Consider the following 23,111-nt stretch of genomic DNA (forward strand, 5'->3'; position numbering starts at 1 on the left):
TCGACTATTATCACCATTCCTTTGAAAAGCTGGTCAAGTGCTCTTTCCTTCACCCTTCTGGGAACTAATAGCACGTTGCATGGATCCTACAAGGGGCTGGTGCTACTGAGGTTAAGACTAGGACTGGGTAGATGGTAGAGAGATAACTCTAAGCTTCCCCCAGCCAACACTGCATTAGGGAAACACATCATGACGGTCCCCGCCAGTGCCCAGGGCCAGGGTAAGGGCACCTGATTTCCTGATCCCAAAGTGCTCTGCATGCCCCTCTACATGAACCCTCGCACCCACTAACTGCTGCAAGGCTGGCCTCTTTCCTGGCACTAGCTTCTCGTCTCTACCTTTTCATTGTTTTACCTCCCAACTTTCTCCTCCCCAGACATTCCATTTCCCCACCTCTGAGAACGGTACTGTTTACTCACCTGGCCTAAGCTACCTTCTTCCTTACAAGACCAACAACTTACCTGGTCTCCAGGTACAGTATGTTTTACCCCCTACATTTATTCTTCAGAAGAGCAGTGTTATCACCCTCAGCCTCCTTCACTACGCCATCCTCTCACTTACCCACCTGGGCTCATCCTGAGCTATTCTCCTTGGGCCCTGCCTCAGGCACTGGTTTTTGAGCTTCTCAGTTTGTGAAGCCTCTTTACCCACAAATGTAGCGGTTTGTCCCCCAGCCTCACTGTACTGATCCTCACATTTCAACTGTTGGCCACACCGCCACCCCTGTCGTACCTTGCACGTCCCAGGCTGTAGCCACACGCGCACTGGGACTGCCTGCCTTGCCAGCATATTAGAAATTCCACACAGGCCCCAAACACAAGGTCTGTTCACTGCTGAATCCCAGCTTGAGCAAGTAGTTGGCACACTGCACGCACTTAGCGAGAAGTGAGGGGGTGCATTTCCAGTTCTGTCTGTGCTCTCCTCCTGGCAGCACAGATGACCTCCCTGTCCCATCTGTTGCCAGGCACCCCTTACAGAGCAAGTGTGCCACCCTTCACGCACTCTTACCTATACACCTCCCTAAGCCAAAGCCACAAGTGCCAGCAGGTCCCACAGCACAGTGACCGCCTCATTGCCTTCAGCAAGCACATCTGGAACTTAAGCCGCCAAGTCCAAGTGCCACTTCCCTTTCTCTCTGAGGAAAAAAAGGCCACGGATGTAGAAATGTTCACAACACATTCCACATCCTCTCCGTAAGGCTCTGCAGAAACCTTGTAGAAGGATCACATATCCCACAACTGCTTCCATAAGAATTTTTTTTTATTATTTAGAAATGCAGTTATATACATAGAACAATTAAAATTAAATTAAACTTTGTACAAATATTAAAATACTATCTTCACACCCACTGCATTGTACAGGATACCAAAAAATACATATATAAAATAAAATAAAGCAAACCGAAGTTGATTGACATCCTGCACAGAGCCAATGATGCATGTGTCGTTTTAAACCATTACATATGAGTACCATTCTGCAAAGGATTCCATAGTGGTGCGGTAAGAGTTCAGGGCAGGTGTAGTGGGCCTCCATGTGACCCGTGGCCATCTCTCCTCCCTGCCTGGCAAGGCGAGTGTGCTGCCACTGCATCCCCTCCAGCAACTCTGCTGTCTAGCAGAGGGTGCCACCTGGACATTTTTGTTCAATATTCGACAAGATTTTCCACTGGAGATTAAGAGCTCCTGCTTCCCAGCACAGCTGAGCCTGCTGCCTTTCGCTGGGGAATCCGCTACGGTACCACTCAGTCCACACACCTACAAGTGAAATCCCATGCCCCTCCCAGGGCGCCAGAAATGACTGTCCCTAAGCCAAGAGCCACGAGTCTCAGCAGGTCCCACAAGCTCAGTGACCAGCCTCGCTGTCTTCAGCAAGCACATCTGGAACTAAGCTGCCAAGCCCCAGTACTACTTCCCTACTAGGCACTTTTTCTTCAAGGGGAAAAAAAGGCCAAGCAAGGATGTAGAAATACTCACACAGCATATTCCATCTTTTCTGCAAGGGCCACTCTCTGGGAATGGCTGTGACACTGTTGTGTGGCAGCAAGTGGTTTGAGAGCAAAGCTGGGTGGTGGTGTGGGGGGAAGGGTTGCGTGTCATCTGTCCCTGTGCCACTACTAATGAAGCAGGAAAAGTATACCTTTGTCTTGCCATCCAGCTTCTCCACAGAACTTTAAAGTGGAAGGGACAGTGAGGGGAGGAGGGCAAGATGAACAGGGAAGCTCCTTTTGCAACTGGAGTGTTACAATGCACATAAATGCCTTATAAAACCAAAAGGACTTGAAGTGCCAAGATTCCGTCCATTTCACAGCTTATACCCAGTGAAATGGGAATACCACACACAAACTTCAGAGCCTACCTTCTAAAGTGGCATTGAAAGGGATGAATTCTGGGCGATTTTCACCATATACTGGCCTGTGAAAGTCAGTGGGATGTGACTACAATTTGTCAGGATACAAAACCTGTATTAGTTCACCTCCCATGTGCAAAAACACCTTTTTATCACCTTTTGGTGCTGATCATGTTCTCTGGACAAGCCCTCTGCTGGAGGTGAACGGGGAAGAGGCTATGGATAATTTCCCCACCTGCTCCAGATCCTCTGGCAGCCTCCTTCAAAACAGGCCCCACCTCAAGGCAGCTGTGGAGTCCCTAATCCCTCCCAGAGGACAAAGCCCAGAAGCCCTAGAAACAGCAGCACACATGGCTGACAGCTAAGCAAACTGCTTCAGGGAAAAGCAAACTAACTGTGAGAAGCCTAAAAAGAAGTCAGCAGCAACGGGAGGCCTGATTCTTGCACCCACAGGCCCAGAGGCCCTGAGGTGGGCCTCATCAAAGCCAGTGGGGGTAGGGTACAGTGGGGAGGCTCCAGGCTTTTTCTTCTCCTATCAGGTAAGCAAGTCTGGGCTTGTGACTCGGGTAATTTAATGGCGGGCTAGGTAGTAGGCAGCTTCATAAGGCAGGCTTTTTACTTTTTAAGGGTTAAGCTGAATAAACTCAAAATGAAATGATACATAAAAAAAAAACTAGGTAAGATCTTTCATTAAAAACACACTCTAGAATACAGATTTTACAGGACTGGAAATAAAAGCTGCAACTTCGGTATGAGACTGGCTTTGCCACCACTTGTCCCTATTTTCTTTCTGAGGCAGACAGGGGGCACCATGGTGGGAGGAGAGCCCATTTGTGGTGAGGCAGTTTGGCACCATCACTGACACCCCTCCCGATGGGACCAGCACCAGCAGCTGCAGGAAACAGCCTCTCCTGAAGCCAAGGACAGACACCAATGCAGGCACAGGCTGCGTGCACACGCCGCACGTGCTTCCTCTTCCTCAAAGGCTCTTGTGCTCTAGTTCTAGCACCTGCACCAACCTGTTCCTTATCTAACCACACTGCCCTGCACTATGGGCACAGCACACAAGGGCTCCTGGGTGGGGAAGGGGAGAGTGGGAATGACCACAGGCACGCAGGCACTGCCCTTACCCTGAGAGGAAGGAAGACTACAGGTGGCGGCGAGAGGCCTGGATGAGCAGAGTAAAGTGCATATGTAAGAGTGGGGCAGAGGCTGAGAGGTCATTCCCCTCGATTCTGAGGCTGCCCATGCCTGGAGCTACCCTGTTAGGTCAGGTACTGAAAGTATTTTGGGCTCTTTATTATTTTTACTACCCTGAACAGAGGCTGGGGGAGGGGCAGAGGTGTTGCCTGGGGCAGCTTCAAGTGTCCAGCCCCAGTGCTTACAAAACAAAACAAACATTCCTTAATGCTACATCCTTTGAAGTCAGCAGCAGCCCTAGACTTTGTCAGCCTTCTGTTGAAGCAGAAGCACCAGAGTGCGGAGTCCACGCCTTCAACACCAGGGCCCCATTCTTCCAAAGCAGGCCGACAAGGGTGGGTGTATGCAAACGCTCAGCCCCTTGCCAAGGAGCCGGGGAAGACCAGTCCTAAGTCAGCTGTGGCAGGTGGAAGGATGGCGGGGAGGGCAGATGCAGGAAAAGCAGCAGCACAGCAAGCAGCAGGAGGCTTCCTGGGCACAGGTACTAAGGCACGTGACTGTGGCGAGGAGGACCCTCAGGACCGGGCTGCTGCCTGCAGCTGCCTGGGGAGGCTCAGTCTGGGACTCTCAGGCTCCCCTCCCCTGCACAAACTCTGAAAGGGGCCCTACATGCCAGTGACCAGAGGGCCTTCTGTAGTATCTCAGCAACTCTCCTGTCCCAGGGATGATTCATTCAGGTCACTATGGGCAGCAAGGCAGCCAAAGCTGCCCAGGATAACACCCAGGAGGCAGCATGCAACTTCCCCTTATACTTTGGGGAAACAGCAAACACCAAGGCCAGGGAGGCTGATGTGTAAGGAGGAAGTGAGAACTTGCATATTAGAAGAACAATCAGCCACGTTCTTTCCCTCTGAATCTTCTGATGCTTCCTGGAAACTCAACAGGTCTAAGAGTCAGCCCCCCTAGGCTAGACATCAGGTGCTGGGATGGCTCTGACATCATCTTCCGCATCCTCCATCCTCAACCAAGGAAAAGTACCACCAGTATCAACAAGGGGCAAGCTAGGGCCCACACTCTTGCCCCAATCAGAGCCACTCCAGGCTCCACAGCTCTCACTTCTGGATCTGTTCCCACCAAAGGTGGTGGTACCAGACCCAAGGAAAGCTGGCCAGACCCAGACCTGGGCCCCCTGAGGGGCAGGGGCCAGCCGTGCAGCCACTAAGGCTTGTAGCACAGCAACAAGCCTTGGCGACAGGAAAACTGGACGGGTTGGGGGAAGGCACAAGTAAACACAGCGGCTCTTAGGCCCACATAGGCTGGTGGGGGTTGCCACCCAAGAGCTGGCTGGAGGGGACCCAGAGGGCTCAGGGAAAGGAATGGTTTGACCCAACACCTTCAAATATGTCCCTAACACAGATGGGAGGGCTGGGCCAGGCAAAAAGCCAGTTCCTCCAGCTGTCCAGCAGGCAGATGGCGAAAATCTTCCTTGGGTTTCCAGCAAGATGGGCCTGCAGGCCCTCTGAGATACACAGATACACAGATACACAGGTGGCAGCTCAGGTATCCGGGCAAGGTGGCTGGAGTACAGGGTGCTCAAACCCACAGGGAGAGGGAGGAAAGGCAAAGAGGACCATCGCAGGGAGGAGAGAGGCTGATGACAGCCCTCATGCTTCTTTCAACAGTGGGATATCTGCAGGAAGAGAAGGAAGGAAAGCCCAGTGGTTAGTCCCATGTGGGTCTCTGCAGCGGACCTTATCTCACTGCAGCCCATGCAGTCTCTAATTTAAAGAAATAATGACCTGCTCAGTCATTTCTAGGTAGTCTAAATCCCTTACCTTTTTTGTTTTCTTTCTTTACTCTTTGCCTATAATCTGCCCTCTGCTGGCTTAGTTATTTCTCTTTCTTCTTTTAATTTTTATTATGTAGAAGAAGTGGGGTGTAGGCCAGAGGTTGGGGGGAGGTAGTGGGGTGAGAGGATTCACCAGAGACAGAGCAGGGAACATAGCAGGCAGATTTTTTTGAAAACACACTGCTTGGGTGCCTGTATGTGGATTAGTTCCCCAGCCAGGGAATGAATTCAGGTGGTAGCAGTGACAGCACTAAGACTGTACCCCCAGGCCACCAGCTGCTTCTCTTTCCATCCTTAATCTCAACCTGGAGGTTACTAAACCTTGAGGAGGCCCCACTCCTTTCCAAAGCCATCCTCCAACTACCCGGTACTGAATAAATCACTTGCCCTCTCTAGGTCTCAATCTTCTCAGGTCTCACGGGGGGCTAAACTGATGCCTCAAGGCCTGAATTCCTATGGTACTATTGTGACACACAGCTAACTCAGGCACGACTGGCAATAAATTTAACAACCTATGTCTTGTTTTCTGGTTATTCTGAAAAGGAATCTACTAGTTAGGCTCCATTTTCCCAAATAACTGACAATCCACGCAGACAGAGGCACACGCGGGAGAGGGGAAGGAGCAGGCACCATTTTGGTCCTTTATGAAGACTAAGGGCTGAGATTTGTTGTGGGGCATGTATGGACGTGTGTAGAAACAAAGTATGTGCAGCTGGCTGCCTGTGGGGTCACTGGCTTCCATTTTAAGCTTGTGTCAATTATTTAATGACCCCTTGCCAGCTCTATATCCCACTAAGCTGATAAGCAGTAAATTCTATAAACATGATAGGTACTAAAGAATTTACACTGTGGGGCCTCCCTGAAGGCACACGGAGTTAAGTCTCAGCGCTATGAAGCTGTCCGCAGCCACTGTAACACCAGCATGAGTTTTATCCAGCCAGGGAGCTGACCCACAGGGCACCACTGACCTCTCCCGTCTCACCCGCTGCTATTCCCAGCAGAGTATTTCAGTAGCTCTTCCTGTTCTGCTCCCCACTCTGGCTCTAGTGAATCCTCTCACCCTCCCTTTACCTCTGGCCTAAACCTCAGCTCTTGTATGCATAAATGAATAAAATATATCTTTTAAAAAAATGCTTTTAGATATTCTAAACCTTGGACACTTACTGTGCCCAGGATTACCAGCAGCTTAAAGTTTGCTGTGGTTCTTTTAGGAGGGTTTGGTAAGTACAGTCCTCACTCACTGTCAAAAGAAAATTATCTATTCTGCCATCTGAATCACACTGAGATTTTATGCCAAGGTTTATTTTCAAATTAGAGAAATAATCCCCACATTCCACCCTCCAGATTCAGGCAAAGACAGGGGTGTCAGGAAATGGCAATTTTGTCCTGTGCTGGTTTGCCACAAAGTACCCAGGCTCCATGGCACCGGGCTATACAGGCAGGCTTTGGGCCAGACCCATCAGGTGTCAAGTCCCAGGTCAGCCACTTGCTCAGGGGGCTTGCCCTCTTTGAGCCTCAGATTTCTCATCTGTAAAATGGTAGTGGCAACAATATAATACCTATGGCTATGTATATGCTGAGGTTTAAGTGAGATAATGCAAGAAAACCAATTAGTATAGGACTCAATATACTCCTACTTAAAAAAGTAGTTAAATGCTCTTTTAGAAACATAAAGAGAGTAACAAAAGGACAGAACCCAGCCCTGATTCCAATCAGCTGTCTATCCTTTGATTCAGCACACAGATCTGTGGCCACAAATAAGTTAGAGACACTCCAAAATTCACAGAAAACAGTGAAAATTCTCCCTAACAAGTCCAAAGCTCCACTGGAGCTCTCAGGCTAAAATCCTATCTTATGCCAGTAGTATTTTTCTTTGCACCCAAATATACCAATTATGAGTGAAGCTCATAGTTCTCACTCCCAGCAAGGATCCTGAGCAGCTAAAAATTCATGATCCGCACAGACCACTTACCATCTGTGTAGTCCTCCGACGTGAGAGATAAAAGGCTTTGTATGTCACTGTTCTCCGAATCTGGGCCTTCTTTGTGCGCCAGTCGGCTGTTCCCTGAGCCGGCCACCCAGGAAGAGCTGGTTGCCTGATGCACCATCACAGTCTCTGAGCCCTGGGAGCCCCAGGCTTCACTTAGTCCAGACTGGCCTGGGGTCTCCTCCTCTCCACCTGCAAAGGAGCAGGCTTCCTGGTCCTGCAGCTGCTGCTCCCTCGGCACATTCCTCCCACTGGGCCCAGACCCTTCTGACAGCACAATTTGTACTCGGGGGTCAGCAGGTGGCACACAATGACCAGAACTGCCATACACAGCTTCCTCATATGATGGTAGTGCAACCTGGACTCCATCCACCATGATGGAGACCTGGTCCCCAGATACACCCTGGTCACGCCTGCATCCAGAGGAGGAAAAGAGAAAGGAAAAATTAAAACACAGAGAACAAATAAATGCAGTAATACCAATAACCCCAACCTAGTTTGAGCACTAACTGTGTGCCAGACATAGCACAAGGGTTTATATACTTAATCCCATTGTATCCTTAACCTGAGTAGTTCACCAAAAATGCAGATGAGACTCAGAGAAGTTATTTGTGCACAGTCACACAGCTGGTAAGGGATGCTGGGATGTCAATCCAGTTGTGCCTGCTTCCAGAGACTGTGTTCTTAATCTCTGGAAACACAAGATCTTGCCCTCTGGTCCTGTGCAAAGCCCAGGCACTTAAGACACTTGTAAATAAAGTCATTCATCTGCACAAAAATGAGAGCAAGAATGATGGCTGCACAAATCTATGAATATGCAAAAACTACTGTTGGTACATTATACTTATATGTCGTATGTATGTGAGGTGTTATCTATAAAAGCCATTTTAGTGCCCTCCTTGGTGGCACAGCGGGTTAAAGCACAGCACTAGGAAACTAAAGCCACTTCCGCATGAGTTCGATTCCCGCCTGCCCTGGAGGTGACCACATGGCGTGGCAGACCTCTCCTGGCCCGCCTGCTGCTCCCCCCAGCAGTGTTCTTTGTCAATCTGCCTGTTCTGCTCCCCACTCTGTCTCTGGTGAATCCTCCCACTGCCCCTGCACCTCTGGCCTGCCCCCCCAGCTCTGTATGCACAAATAAATAAAACTTTTTTTAAAAAAGAAGCCATTTAGAAAAAAATGAGAGGAAAGAAGAGCTGTAGTCTTGACCAGAGGAGCTGTGGCCTTGACTTTGCCAGCCTTTCACTCTTTCTTTTTTGGGGTACTTTTTAAAATATTATGTGTGAATTACAGCCCAAATATAAAAATGATCACACAGAAAAATGTACAGCTGATTTATCCCTCAGGTAACACTGGTGTATAAACCTTATGTGGGTCAAGAAGCAGCACTGTCAACACCCCACACAGCCCTGTCCCAGTCACTTCCTATTCCTCACCACTAAAAGCAACCACTATCTTGATTTCATGAAAATCACCCCTTTGTTTTTTAATAGTTTCACTGCTTAAACCTAAATCCTTCCACGTCAGTTTAGTTTTACAAGTTTTTGACCTTTATATTAATGAACTGTGTATGGGTGTCTTTTATTCAACTTTATGAGATTTAGGCATGCAGACACCTTTTTGGAGGTCACTTTTGTCATCCACATATGTATTTTTTCTCTTCAAACCATTCTGATAGTAAATTGAAGATGTTATTTAGCATGCACTGCCGAAGAACCTCCTGTCCTATGTAACTACAATATTTTACATCCCAGATATGTAACACTGGTATAATACTGTAATAAAAATTTTTCCAACTATCCAAAAATAGATTCATTTCAACTGCTGTCAGGTTTATTTGCATCCAGGACCAAATTAAGGGTCATGTGTTATGTGTAATTGTGCTGTCTCTTTCATCTCCTTTAATCTAGACAGCCGGGGCCTCCCTGGTGGTACAAGGGTTTAAAGCAAAGCACAACGAGGCTGTCTGCAGCCACTACCGCACAAGTTCAATCACTGGCCAGGGAGCTGACCCACATGGCGCAGCAGACTTCTCCTGTCTCACCTGCTGCTCCCCTCAGCAGTGTATTTCAGTAGATCTGCCTGTCCTGCTCCCCACTTTGTCTCTGGTGGATCCTCTCAACCCATGCACCTCTGACCTATACCCCAGTTTTTGTATGCAAAAATAAATCGTTTCTTAAAAAATCAGACAGTGTCCACTTCGCTTTTCTTTCATGACATTCACATTTTTTCCTACAGCTCTGGTCAGCTATGTTCTACAATGTCCTACAATCTGGACTTGGCTAACTGTTTCCTCGGGATTAGAGCCAAGTCAACGTTTTGCTGAGAGCACTGCACAGGTGATGATGCTATGTCTCCTCAGTGCACCCCATCAAGAGACGTGGTCTATGGTGGGTCTGTGTTACCCCTAGACTGTGTTAGTGCTTCTCAACTGCCTCATCTTCATCATCAAATGGTATACATACTATGAGGATCACATTAAGTGGTAATATAAAGTGCTCAGAAGTTTTTAAAAGGAAGGAAACGATGGCAAGATGACACAGAAAGCAGTGTGTATCCTGGCATATGCTTAACTTTTGTCAGTCAAAATAAAATTTTGTTTGAAAGGAATACATGAACACAGTTCAAAATTTTCACAGAGCCTATCTATAGTGAAAACTAAATTTCCTTTCCACTCAAGTCAGGCAAAATCAGCTTTTTTTTTTTTTTTAAGATTTTTGTTTATTTACTCATACAGAACTGGGGTTCAGGCTAGAGGCTGAGGGCGGTGTGAGGATTCAACAGAGTCAGAGTGGGGAACAGAACAGGCAGACTTCTGAGGAAGCATACTGCTGAGGGGAGCCACATGGGCAGAGGTCTGCCACACCATGTGGATCACCTCTGGGGCCAGGGATGGCTTGCAGTGCTGTGCTTTAACCCTCTGCACCACCAGGCATGCAGACACCAGGGAGGGTCCCAGCAGGTTGTTTTTAACAACCTTACTAGTTAACTGCAAGGGGGAATTCTCCCTAATTCAGATGAAAAGCTACATGATCAGCTTGACTTTGTGTGAAAATAGCTGATGCTTTAAAGTAAATATTCCCCTTCAATCTTTTTTATTGTACTATTTAACAACTAAAAATAGCTGCTACCCTACCCCTCCTCCAAACAAAACAAAATACAAAGAAAAATCACACAAAGTGCATAGAGATCAAATATAACCTGCTCCTTATCTGTAAATTCCAAAGCAGGAGCATTTCATTTAAGGCAATTTAGTTTGTTCCCTCATTCCTGTGAATGACAACAGTGACTGATGAAGGGCTGTGAATGACTACAAAACCACTTTCCTCAGACAGTATGGAGAGCTGCCACAGCAAGCTCAGCAATTGCAGAGGTTGGGAGAGAAGAACACGTAAGGATCCACACAGGGCGGGCTCGCCACCGTTTGTCACCCCACCACCACCACCACCACCACCACCCAACCTCACCCATTCAGTCTGGGGTGATGTGCACTAATGCGCCCCACTGGAAAATGATAATGGCAGACAAGAAAATCACTTCCTCTGATTCCAGTTTGGTATAATTCAGAGGTCGCCAATCCTGTCTGCACAAGAACAGGGAAGTTTTATGAACACCACTAATGCCAGGCTCCCACTCTAAACCAAATAAATCTGATGTCTGTGGGTAGAGACCCAGGTATTGGTATTTGTTTTTAAGGGTCCACAGTGGCTCCTATGTATAGCCAGGACTGGGAAGCAGGGGGAAGGGCTGTGGCTTACAAGCAAGAGTGTGCATCAGAATCACCTGGAGGGCTTGTGAAACCATTATCACTGGGTCTCAGCCCCAGAACGCATTCCACTAGTCTGAGTAGAATGTAAAATTCTGCATTCCTAACAGACTGCCAGGGTGATGGGACTGCTGCTCCTGGAACCACACTCTGAGGACCAAGGGAAATGACATGGCTTTTGGAGTTGGACAGATATGAGGCCAAATCGCAACTCTGTCATCACCTAGAGGGATGGTCTTGAATGAATGGCTTTTAACTTCTCTGAGTGTCAGTTTCCTTATCTGTACTGTTCCTGTGAATATTAATATATGAAAAAACAAGCACAATGCCAGGCACATCCAAAAGTTTAACACATGCACGTTCTCCCCACCCCTTTTCCCTGGACACACACAGATCAGCAGAAGCCAGCAGGCTCACCAGCAGCCATCTGCCAGTCAAAGGCCAGCTCCCCACAGCTAAGTCGATGCCTACTGCCTTTGGGCTCACCTGCTGTGATGAAAAGACTTCAGCTTTGGCTGCAGCAGTACAAACAGCACCACGAGGAGGAGAATGAGCGCCACGGAGCTGGCAGTGGAGGCCACTATGGACAGTGTGGGAACGCCAAGTGACGTGTGAGCATCTTTTTCTGCAGAAACAAGTCATCGTCAGGAGTGTTTTGTACTGAAACACATAGAACACAAGCTCCACAGGAGTTCTTGTCAAGAATCCTTTGCATGGAATCAAAGAAGTGTGTAGCAGTCTGGGGCATTAGGAATGAATGAGCAGTGTGATTTTTACACACCATGAAAGGGGCCATTTCCCTGTTCCTAAATCTAAACTTTCCTTGACCTCAGGGCCTTAGAAGACCATCTGACACCAAAGTCTTCTACCCCTGAAGATCTTACCTTTATAAACTACTCGTGATCCTATTCTCAATAACTGGTTGGTAAACATTAACCATCCCACCATCTTACGTTCCACTCCTGTTCTTCCTTGTGTGGAAGGAAAACTGTAAGAACTGAGCTGTACTAATCCCATGTTCTAAGATCCTGTAGCATTAATTATAAACCTCAGGCTGGTCGCCACCCTACTCTGGATGTCACAGTTTGGGAGCCCAAATGTAAGGCACAAAGACAGCTGCAGGCAGCTGAATTTTCCTGTCATGCTCTACTGGAGGAGGCGGCAGGGGGGGAAGTCTGTCCAGCTGGATGTAGTTCCATAACAAAACAGTCCATTTCCATTCAAGGAAAAAATATATATAAAAGAGCTACTATAGAAGGTGTTAACATTGTGCTCATGTGTTAGCAGAACACAGCAAAAGGTCACTGCACTTGGTTAGGCAAACAAGAGATCCCAGGCATCAAAGGGACTTTACAAAGCAGAAGATACGCCTTGGTAAAGGCACTGAGCCCCTCAGTGATTCAGCTGAAAACAATGTGGGACACACACCAGCAACCCTAGTGTCCTTCACAAAGACATAGAATCCCCAAAGGAAGGGAGGCTGCAGGCATCAAAAAGGTGCTACACTGCCCCTTAGATAGCACAGGGTATGCTGGAGGAAGGGAGTGTCACTTCCTGTGAATTAAAAGAAAGCAGAACCCCAGTAGCAATCGGCCAAACTGACCCTCATTGAGATGGCAGCTAATCTCCATGGCTGGTTTCCATTCGCCATTCTTACAAGTCAGGTATTTGTAATCGCCTTTCAACATGTAGCCTTCAGCACACAAGTACTCGATGACGCTGCCTGAGTTCAGGGGGTCTCTGCAGGGCCGGGGGTGGCAGATGTAGCCACCATTCTCTGGCTCCGGGGGCAGGGAACACACTGCAAAGACAGAAAGAGAAGTGATACAGTGGTGAGGTTTTCCAGTGAGCTTTCTGTCAAAGGCACAGAGGAGGACAATTCTGAAGGCTTCAGCAGGAAACATAGGAGTGAAAAGCCAATTCAGGTTGCCGAGAACAGAGAAACATGCTGACATGAGCAGAAGTTTAGCTGTTTGCAACATTTCTCTTCCTACTCTGTCCCACCATGCCCCACACCCCCCCCCCCCAAAACACAACTATGCCCCGGGAGAACTATGTCCATAAGTGAACAGTAGATTCTGGCTAAAGTCTTGAACTTACAGACATTTAACACAGATTCTGTTGTGGTTTTTTAAAGAGATTTATTTATTTATGCACACAAGAACTGGGGAGGAGGGGGATGCGAGGAGGGAGGCTTCACCAGGATAGAAGAGGGTGCGGACAGGCAGAGCTATTGAAATCCACTGCTGAGGGGAGCAGTGGCGAGACAGGAGAGGTCTGCTGCACACGAGAGGCCTGCTGTGCTGTGTGGGCCACTTCCCAGTCCGGGGATGGACTGGGAGGTAAGCCACATGGCTAAAGAAAGCTTCACAGTGCTATGCTTTAACGCCTTGCACCCACCAGGGAGGCCCCAGTATTAGTTTTAATAAAACACACAATGTATCAGTGAAAAGTAGTAAACTGCTGGTAACCGGTATGAGGAAAGCTTCCAGCATCAACACCAGAGTGAAGCCACCGGATAACAATATGCCATCTGAGCCTCAGAGGCCCAGAGCTTCCCAAGAGTTCTGTGCACTTCCACTCCATGCCACTAACCTCCATGTCATAGTAAACCCCATATTTTCATTCAGGCAGAACTGATGTGCTTAAAAGCACCTTCACCTTCTGTCTTATGGCAGAGTCGAGTTCTTACTTTATACAACCTGTGCCCTTTTCCACCTTCAGACAGTGCTTCTACTCCAGCAGCAGCATGAAAATCACAACTGTTGTCTTTTTTCAACTTCCTTCCTACAGGTTTTTCAGACCTGTAATGAGTGGGCGCTGCACCACAGCATCACCAACTGATAAAGCACTGTCCCCCTCGAGGACGCCCACATCTCTCTCACACAGATGTGCCCTCACCCCTCTCCTCAAACACCACTTCCTTTAACCTACAAACTAAACTGCTAATAAGCAAGCAGCCAGCCAGCTGGGCTGGAGGCCCATATCAGGTTGAAAGAGATGATGGCTCCCGACCCTCAAGCTGCTTTATCATTCAAACAGGGAGAAAAGTTATCTTTTAAAAGTGATTTAACAAAACAAAGTTGGGGTTAGGTGCCGCAGGATCTAAGAGCCTGAGAAGATTTTATAAGCCCTTCCTGCCCCAAGGACACATCTTCTCCAGACTCTTCCCACACTACCCACCATCCCCAAAATCTTAACAGGAGGGAGAGAAATACCCCTTTCTGGTACACCTTTAAATTTTGGCCAAGCAGTTCAAAGAGCTGGCCAGTGGAATTTAAAAAAACAAAACAAAACAAACAAACAAAAAAAACTCAACAAACTACTTTTCCCTTTACATTTTCTCAGTTTTATTCAGGGCAACAAAGTGCAACAGAACCAGAAAGCTCCCCAGAGCAGGCGAGATTCCCTTCCAGCCCCAAAGTTCTGGGAAAGATGGTCTGAGAAGGGACTGCTGACTCTGAAGTCACTCCTGCCTTGCGGGGAATATCTGCCATAAAGCCCAAGTCTTCACGGACCCATTGAGTGTGGCCTTGGAAGTAACCCAACACTCATTTTTTTATTAGTGAAAAAAGTGAGGCCTGCAAAGGAGTGACTTGCAATTCAATTTCACTTCAACTCAACTTTTATTGATCACTGTGGAGGGTCACTGCTATGCTCTGAAAAAGGGTAAAAAGACAAGCACTTCAAGTAATTGTAGTCAAACTGGAATATGACAGGCAAGAACGCATGTAAAGTATGGACACACCGTGTAAAACCTCAGAAGTCAGAGGGTGTGAAAAGCCCTTCACCTGTACCCTAGTCACTGAATTCCTCCCCGAAGGCAGTAGACCAGCTTCTTCAGCATTCTCCCAAAGGTATCTTACGCACAGATTATTCTAGTACCTGTCAGAGAATGTGGTTGATGGGCACAAGAGAGTTATCTTGAAACAAGAAAGATCACATTTTGTTTGTAGAAGACAAGGAAAGGTGTGTGTACGAAGTGGCATTTCAAATGGGGTTTTATTAGTTCGTCAGGATAGGAGATGGTAGTTCGAAGCAAATGCACGGGTAATAAAAGTACAAGGTAAAGCCCAGAGAACATCAAGTGGCCCGATTTAGCTAATCACATAATCTAATGAAGAAACTCTGACCACACACCCCCCCCTGCCCCCGCCCCAACACACACACAGTGAAGAGAAATGAAAGTATATTGGGACCTGACTGCAGCAGGTGTTTATACCACATCCAAAGGAAAACGGGAGCCTTTGAACAGTCCTGAGAAGAGCAAAATTTGACAGGAGTGGAATTTGACAAAAGATGAAGCAGAGGTAGAGGCAGCCTTTAAGAGTATGTCAACAGTATAGCAGCCCTTAGTGTGGCAAAATAAACCGTACAAAAGCTCTTTTACATTTATCCATGAAGGTGATATAAAGGAAACAAAGGAATCAACTACATTGGTTCAGTATTGCATGGAAGCTGCTCCAGGTCCAAAAGACATAAGGAAGCTTCAGGAGGGGGTAGGGGAGAGAAGGCAAGGTCATTTTACGATACCAAGAGTAGAAAAAATATTGCTCTTCTGCCCAGACAAAGAGAAGAGTAGGAGAGTCTGGGCAAAGGGCAGGTACTCTCGAGGACCCTCTCAGTGAAGTCTGGGCCAACAGGAAAGGGAAAAACATCAAAAAGGCAAGTAAATCATTTCATGGCTTCTGGAAGTCTCTGTTTTGGGCAAGAAGTTGACTTAATCTGTGCATCAGGCTCATTCTCTGACAACCCCAGGTCCCCAGAGGGAGTTTCAAACTCTGTACTTAACTCTGAGAGATGATAAACTCATCTGCTTTGGCAACGCTGCAAAATTTTAAAAAGAAAGAGAGAAAACCAAAAGATCAAAATTTTATAGGGAAAAAAATCAATTCTCCATCATTTGCATCTCTGCTTTCCTTTAACTCCCACAGCCAGCAAGCACAGGAAGGGGCCAACCGTTCTGCAGGCAGAGCGCCCTGTGGACAGCAGTCTCTCAGGAAAAGGTTTCCAACCAGTGGGTGAGCGTGCAGACAGAGAAGGTGCAAAATGATCTCGCTCTGAGTCACTGCAGCCTGAAACCCTCAGAAGAAAATGAGAACACTTAACCAGCACTTCTCAAGTTTTGCTTCTGTTTTTGGGAGTCAGCCTGTTAGGGGTTGAATCTGTTAGAAACAAATTAAAACCAAACAAACTTTTATAAGATTCCATAAAAAGCAAATCAAAATAAGCTCCAGGAAAGGCCTGGGGGTCATGTTCAGTTTAACAAACTGAACTGAATACTTGGGCCTTTAAAAGGTGGTAAAAGGGAGCAGGGCGTATGAAAACCAGCTAGAGGAGGGAACCAGACGTTTAAATACCTAGTGCATTTAAAAAAGACTCAACAAAGGAGGTTCTGGCTGAGGAGAGTTATCAAGAAAACACTACTCTTAAAAACAGGGATTGCGGGCTTAAGAGACTGCCAGCTCACAGGTTTGAAATAATGTAGTTTTAAACCGAAATCAGTGTGGCAGTATTTAGAAGAACACACGGCAGCACAGAAGCAGATGCACAAAAGTAGATGCATAATGAAGGTATCAAAAGAAAGGATGACAGGAGGAAAAGTTTTTCCTGGGGTTCAAGGAAGAACCCATCCCAGCACACCAACACTGTGGGCAGTAGGGGTCATCAGGGCACAGCTGAGGCACAGCTGTCCGTATTGGTGGTAATTCATTCAGCACTAAGAATGGGTGGCACTGTAAAAGTGTATGTGACAACATAATGTGCTCAAAAAACTTACAACCTAAGAAGGGCACAGCGAAGCACCCAATCATCTGCAATGAAAAGCAAATGAAGTGTCCAAAAGTGTGCTTTTAAAATTATTCTGGGGTCTCCAACACAGAGACTCAAGCATTGCAGGAGGTAACCAGAAGAAAGGAAGAGTCCAAGGCAAAGAGAAATAGCAAAAATTGAGGGAGGGAAGGAATAAATGGACGTCATATCTAGTACAGCACTATCCACTGGAAATATTATACAACCACGTAAGAGACTTTAAATATCAAAGTGTGTTAAATATTTTAGATTTTTTTTTTCATAAGTCTTTACACTTTCAGTACGTCACTAGACAGAGTAACTGTATTTCAAGGTTCTCCATGGTCACTTGCAGCTGTGGCTGTAGTGCTGAACAGCACAGACCCTTAGTGGAGGACAAGTGTGTCTGACAGGCATTGGGTGAGCTTGGAGACCTGAAAACAGTGGAAGGGTCCAGTATTGTACCCTGGGAGGAGTTAGGAGGTGAGCATGGGAAGAAGGTAGCACAGTTCCTTCAGGCTGCTTTAGAAAGCACAGATAATGTGCTTGCTCTCAAAGCTGTTTCTTGATAGATGAAGGTCCAATTTCTACTTTTAGCCCTCAGTGGTATGTTAGGAGCAGACAAAGCCAGAGAAACAGCAGGTAAACAGAGAAAAAAAGATACTCAAATTTGCATTTTTTGGACATAAGAAAGGGTAAATGATCACACCTGATGACAATAAGGTTTTTTTCTGAGCCCCCTTTAAAAATCTCTGCAAAATACTGGATGGTTTCACTCATAGCAGGAGTATAATAGACCAGGCGAGAAAATAGTAAGAATAATGAACAGCCATATACCAGAGACATTTTGTGGGGATGGAGTGGGGAATGGGATCAAAAGCGGGGGTGGGGGAGGAGGGTAGCGCACGGGACTATGGTGATGGCACACAGGTGACTCGGTGATGGGAAACCAAGGAGGATTACAATTGAGATTTTTTTAAAAATGTAAAAAATGATGTAAAAAGAAAATTTTTCCTGGGGAAAAAAAATCTCTGCAAAAACAGCTTATATATTTATTGACCACCTACTAAATGCCAAGCACTAGCCTAAGCACTTTACATGAATGACTGACTTAGGCTTCACAAAATCCCTGTAAGAAACATGTTACAATACTATACAGATGAGCAAACTGAGTAAGTGAAGTTGAGAAACTTGTTAAAAGTCACTCTGCAAGTAAGGCGCAGAGTTAGGATTTGAACCCAGGGAGGCTGGCTTCCTACTCCACAGTACTGGCACAGCACCCTTTTGGGTCCACTTCTCCTTCCATATCTGCACTTAGGAAAGGGAGCCACAGCAAGGGAGTCCAGTGACAATCTGGGAGCTGCTGTGGACACTGGTCTCTATGCAGCTCAGTTTAGTACACAGGGCGCTGAAAAGTGAAAAGATGACCTGAGGTTTCTTCCACAATTTGCAAATATGCCTAAAGTTGGTTGGGTAGCTCTTCCAGCTTCATTCATGAAAGCTCCACAGCACTGTGCTTTTTAATTGAGCACACCGTGTGAGAGGTTTGGAAGCCTCCTGTTTACCTAAGCAAGGCATCTCCTGGGGCAGATTCCTGACTAGGGCATGTGGTGGGAGGAGGGAAACAGGAAGGAAGAGTTCAGTTACCAAGAGATACCAAGAGAGAGAGGGTTCTGCTCTCCCAAGCTTTCAGCCTTCCTGACCCCCACTCAAATAGTCTACCATCTAAAACAAGCTTTCCTGAGAAGGAAGAGACATTTCTCATGCCATTTGCAACCTTCCTTTCCTCTAAGACAACCCTTCTCAGCAGGCAGACAGGAAGTCCATTGTCCAGCCAGGATTCCTTTTCTCATGAGAACTTTGCACTCTGAGGAAGGCCAGCAGGCAGTAGCTCAAACCTTTCCCAGGGTGTGGCCCCGGAGATGGGGAGAGAGAACTGGGAGAAACCATCTGTAGCTTAGCCTCCCAGATACAGCTCCTCTCAGGACACCATGGTCATTTCCCTAAGAAAGGCCAGGGCTGAGCCCTGTTCTGGTGGCATAACCTGCCCATATTATTTCAGGTCTGAATTGCTTACTCTCACAAGAGGGGAAATGCTTTCAGAGCCAAACAGAGGAAGAATGTTTCCTTTATTGCACCCTGCTCCAAACATGAAAACTCTTGTCACTAGAAGCAGCCACCAGTCCTTAGTCATTCAGAAAGCAGCACTGCTGTTTCTCTCCTCTGACCTGAAAGCACTGTGTCACCTGGAACCCCACCCATCTGTCAAGATTTAGTCCAAGGTCACCTGCTCCAGGAAACCATCCCAAAGAGAACTGTCAGAGAGTACGGAGACAGGGTGAGCCTGAATTGAGAACATCCGGGTTAGTACTGAACTGATTATCTTGTGTGGACTTGGGCAGATCCTCCTGTTCCTCAGTTCCTTCATGTGTAAAATGGGGCCACTAAAGGTATCTACCTCACATTGTTACTGTTAGATTAATCACTATCATACTGCTAAAGCACCTGGTATTTGGATCTGTTATACAAGAAGTGGTCGATAATAATGGTTTCATTTTTCCTCTGTGTGCCCATAACATCATCTTACTCCTCTCTAAACTATGTCTCCATAATTACTTTATCAAAGGTCAGTTCTTACCACGTAAGCTTAGGGCAAATGTTTGTTCTACTCCTTTTGTCTCCCCTGTTCTTGGCATAGAATCTGGTAGATAGTAAATGTTTAGTAGAAAACTGATTTGACTTGTACAATTTTGCACACATTTCAAATTAGGTATTGGTAGATATGTGGATTTCTGGGCTTTTGATTCTGTTCCCTGTTGTACCCCATTTTTTTTTGTACTAGTTATTCAAGGGTCTTTCATGATTCCGTATAAATTACTTCTCCTGCTCCCAGTTATACATCATATGCCCCTTGAATAACATCACTGGAATTTTAATGAATTAAATTTATGTATTATTTTTGGTAGTCATTTTGACTGTATTAATTCTCTCTATTCGTGAACATGGGATATCTTTCCATCTCTTTATGTCTTGTTCTATATCTTTTAATGGTGTCTCATGATTTTTTGCTACATAAATCCTTCATATTTCCTTAGTTAATTCCTAGATATCCTGGAAGAGTCAAGTACAGATAACAGCAAAGACAATCACTGTACATGGCACAACTCATGCCTCATGTCATGTCTATGAAAATACACTCCTAATCTAACAGGATCAGGTCATCAAAGGGCACAGCATAGTCTGAGGTGTCAGGCAGAAGAATCTGGGTTTAACCTAGAGACCTGCTTGGCAATCTTGTTAACTGCCTGAGCTCTTCTGAACCTAACAGCCATACCCATCTCCATGAAGTGTTTGAGAGACTACTAAAACTGCAAGCCTTTAAGTATCTTGCATTATGGCTGGCACATATCGGCACTTACAAGTTCTTCACACAGCAAACTAAACCCTTACCTCTAGGCTTTTGGAGTGGGGGAAGGCAAAGACTTTTACAAAATACAGAAAATGGGACTGTTTCAGAAATTTCTGGATATCTGGAGAGAAGGCTGGCAGAGAACAGCAGGATAAACACTTAGGGAGATTTCCTTTGTCTCGCCTTGCTCTAGCTCAGTAAAATACACCAGTGCCTTTCCCCACTTCCTTTTATGGAACAGTGTGGGCTGCTCTTGGCTGACACATGCACTCTATATAGCCTGTTACCCTTTCATCTTTTGTTCTCACAGCCAGGGACCCAGGGTAATAGGCTGACCCCTACTTCCTGTCCCACAGAAGGGTCATTGTTTTTTACCCTACTGTTCCAGGCCTGGTTCACTCGGTGTCTAAAAGCCCTCATTCAATGCAATGATCAACAGAGCTAAGCCCAGGTAGCTATACCACAACCACATCCCCATGACAGTGGTAGAGCTAGGGAGTACAGAGATAGAGTGCCTGGTTATTCCATGATATTAGCAAATATTACTATGTACTCCAGAGTAGTAGTTAAGGGTTAAGAGAAAGCAGACAATGTTTCTTTTTTTCTCATCAGCAACTGCTACTTCCTGGTCTCATTTCCTCCACCCTATCATACCCTATCATCTAACTAAGCATGTGTGTTTGTTCCCTGCCATCTACCCACAGACATATACACAAACAATTCCCACCTCCAGAAGAATACCTGCTGGTCATCAGAAGGAGGGTCCTAGTCAGCTGCTTAGGGCACTGTCCAATCTCAGACGGATGATGAAGGATAATAATTAACTTAAGAGTCCGGCTTCAAGTTTAAAATGAGGTTGGACTCTTGGGTGCAAAGGTCAGAGCTGTGGTTTCATTTCTATTCTAACATCAAATGGTAAGGCCTAATGCCAAGTCCAATGCCACGTACACAGAGGAGAGAAGCTTCCAAAATACTGAAAACAAATGTAATGATCTCTATTATACAACTGGGTAGAAGTGATGAAGAGAATTATCATTTATTACCAGACACCTCATTGGGTGTGTTTGCCCTATGAGAAAGATGGGATAAAAATTAGTTCAGCGAAGGAGGTAATGGCCTGAGGTTACAACAGCTACTAAATACTAGTCTCCATCCAAACTTTAGCTTACATTTCTCCCTATTATAGGGAAGCTCCTTGATTACAGATGCCAATAGAAAACTTTATACCAAGAGCTACAAAAGTGTCATATGGGGGTGGGGTACATCTGGACAAAAGTTACAGTAATTCCTGTTTTGAGAAGAATGTGGACTGGTGAGTTTACTTGTGACTAGAGAACTCAATTCATATCTCAAGTGGGGCCACATTTTTTCAGAGGAGCAAGACACAGTTTCCTTCACTAATCTCTGAGCACTGCAAACAATGGAGCTATTTAAGAGTCACAAGAACCAATTCTGCAAATGGGAGAAGGTATGTGTTCCATGAGGAAAATGTGAAAGGAAAGTTGTCATTATTGCAGAATGGGCTGCCTTTCTGCTCAAAGCTCAAGATTGCTGGAGAATCTATCAAAGCATGAAATAAACAACTTCTGCCACGCACTGACCGACAGTGAGTCAGACAGCATTTTGCTTCCACTAGTTGCTCCACAGGCATATACAACTGCAGAGTGAAAGGAAATTATTGGCAAATTCCAGTTACAGATGGTGGGAGAAATCTGCTGAGATGATGGCCTAAAATTTCTGCCTAAAACTAGCAAAATACCAATAATTGAGGGATAAAACTTTGAACATCTTATCTGACGGAAGAGATGTGATTGCATCTTCTTGTAACAAACAAGGTATAACTCTCAGACCACATGTCTAAGCAGCCATGACTTGTGTCATGCCTGGCGCAATGAACAGAAAAGCTTTGGAGCAAGACCGGGGAAATGGAAGGTGTCAGGGTTGCAGGCTTTTATCACCTCTCAACCAACAAGTATAGAACACTGTGACAAATGAACAAGTGTTGAGGATGAAGCCAAAAATCACCAAATCCACTGATTTTGAAGTCCCTCCTCCTCTCTTACAGGAGATGGGATTCCTGTCTTTAAACAATCTTAAACCGTTCTGTCTCACATGGCCACCACAAGAAAAGCAGCTGGTCTTTCTTGGTTTCCTCTGTTCCTTCTAGAAGGGGAATGTTACCCTGTGCTATCATCGGCTGACCAAAGGCAGTGAGGAGATGAATAAACTCAGGGGACTTCCTCTTTCTACTTTCAACATTTGGGTCTAATAAAGTTCTGGGCCATATGGGGTTAGGAAGATCAGTCAAAGGGTTGCATGCCTCTAGATTCCTCTCAGCCTCCCAGGTAGCAGGGAACTTCTCACCTCCTATCAATCCATCCTACACGTTTTTTTTCTGAGGAAGCTGTATGTAAACCTTTGAAAAGGAATCCATGCAAACCTGCTATAATGTCTGACTAGGAAGCCTGGCCCTCAAGCCACTTTCCCACATGCCTAAGACCTGCCTCCCCCCCCTTTGAATTTGGCCTGTCTATTCAACAGCTTAGTTCCTGATGTTGTCCACTTGATTATTAAACTACAGTGACCTCAACTACATAGACCAGTGAGACTTAGGCCTGATAAAGTCCGAGGGGGTAGTCTCACAGTGAGGCCTATGCTCCTGTTATCTCCCTGGCTTTTCTCAGTCTTCGGACTGAGAAAGCCATTTGTCAGTAACTTGAGTATGAAATTCCTGGTCAGAAGGAATTTCCCACACATTATGCACACTGCAAGGTAATTTGCATCCAACTGTTGGATAAGTAGCACAGAAAATATCTTTTAATTC

The 23,111-nt window shown here is 46.1% G+C and overlaps 1 protein-coding gene across 1 annotated transcript in view; it reads right to left on the reverse strand.

Annotated features, from left to right (window-relative positions):
- Positions 1-1,268: 1,268 nt before the first annotated feature.
- Positions 1,269-23,111, reverse strand: part of SUSD6 (sushi domain containing 6) — a 48,795-nt gene continuing 26,952 nt past the window's right edge. Inside the window, exons 2-5 of the mRNA XM_004681744.2 lie at positions 12,692-12,889; positions 11,575-11,713; positions 7,308-7,735; positions 1,269-5,176 (exon numbers count right to left, since the gene is read on the reverse strand). Coding sequence (XP_004681801.1) covers positions 5,151-5,176; positions 7,308-7,735; positions 11,575-11,713; positions 12,692-12,889 — 791 coding nt within the window. The 3' untranslated portion in view covers positions 1,269-5,150. The remainder of the gene's footprint in view (positions 5,177-7,307; positions 7,736-11,574; positions 11,714-12,691; positions 12,890-23,111) is intronic.

This window comes from Condylura cristata, unplaced genomic scaffold (assembly GCF_000260355.1).
Source record: "Condylura cristata isolate star-nosed mole 26May11 unplaced genomic scaffold, ConCri1.0 scaffold00013, whole genome shotgun sequence".
NCBI classification, from domain to species: domain Eukaryota; kingdom Metazoa; phylum Chordata; class Mammalia; order Eulipotyphla; family Talpidae; genus Condylura; species Condylura cristata.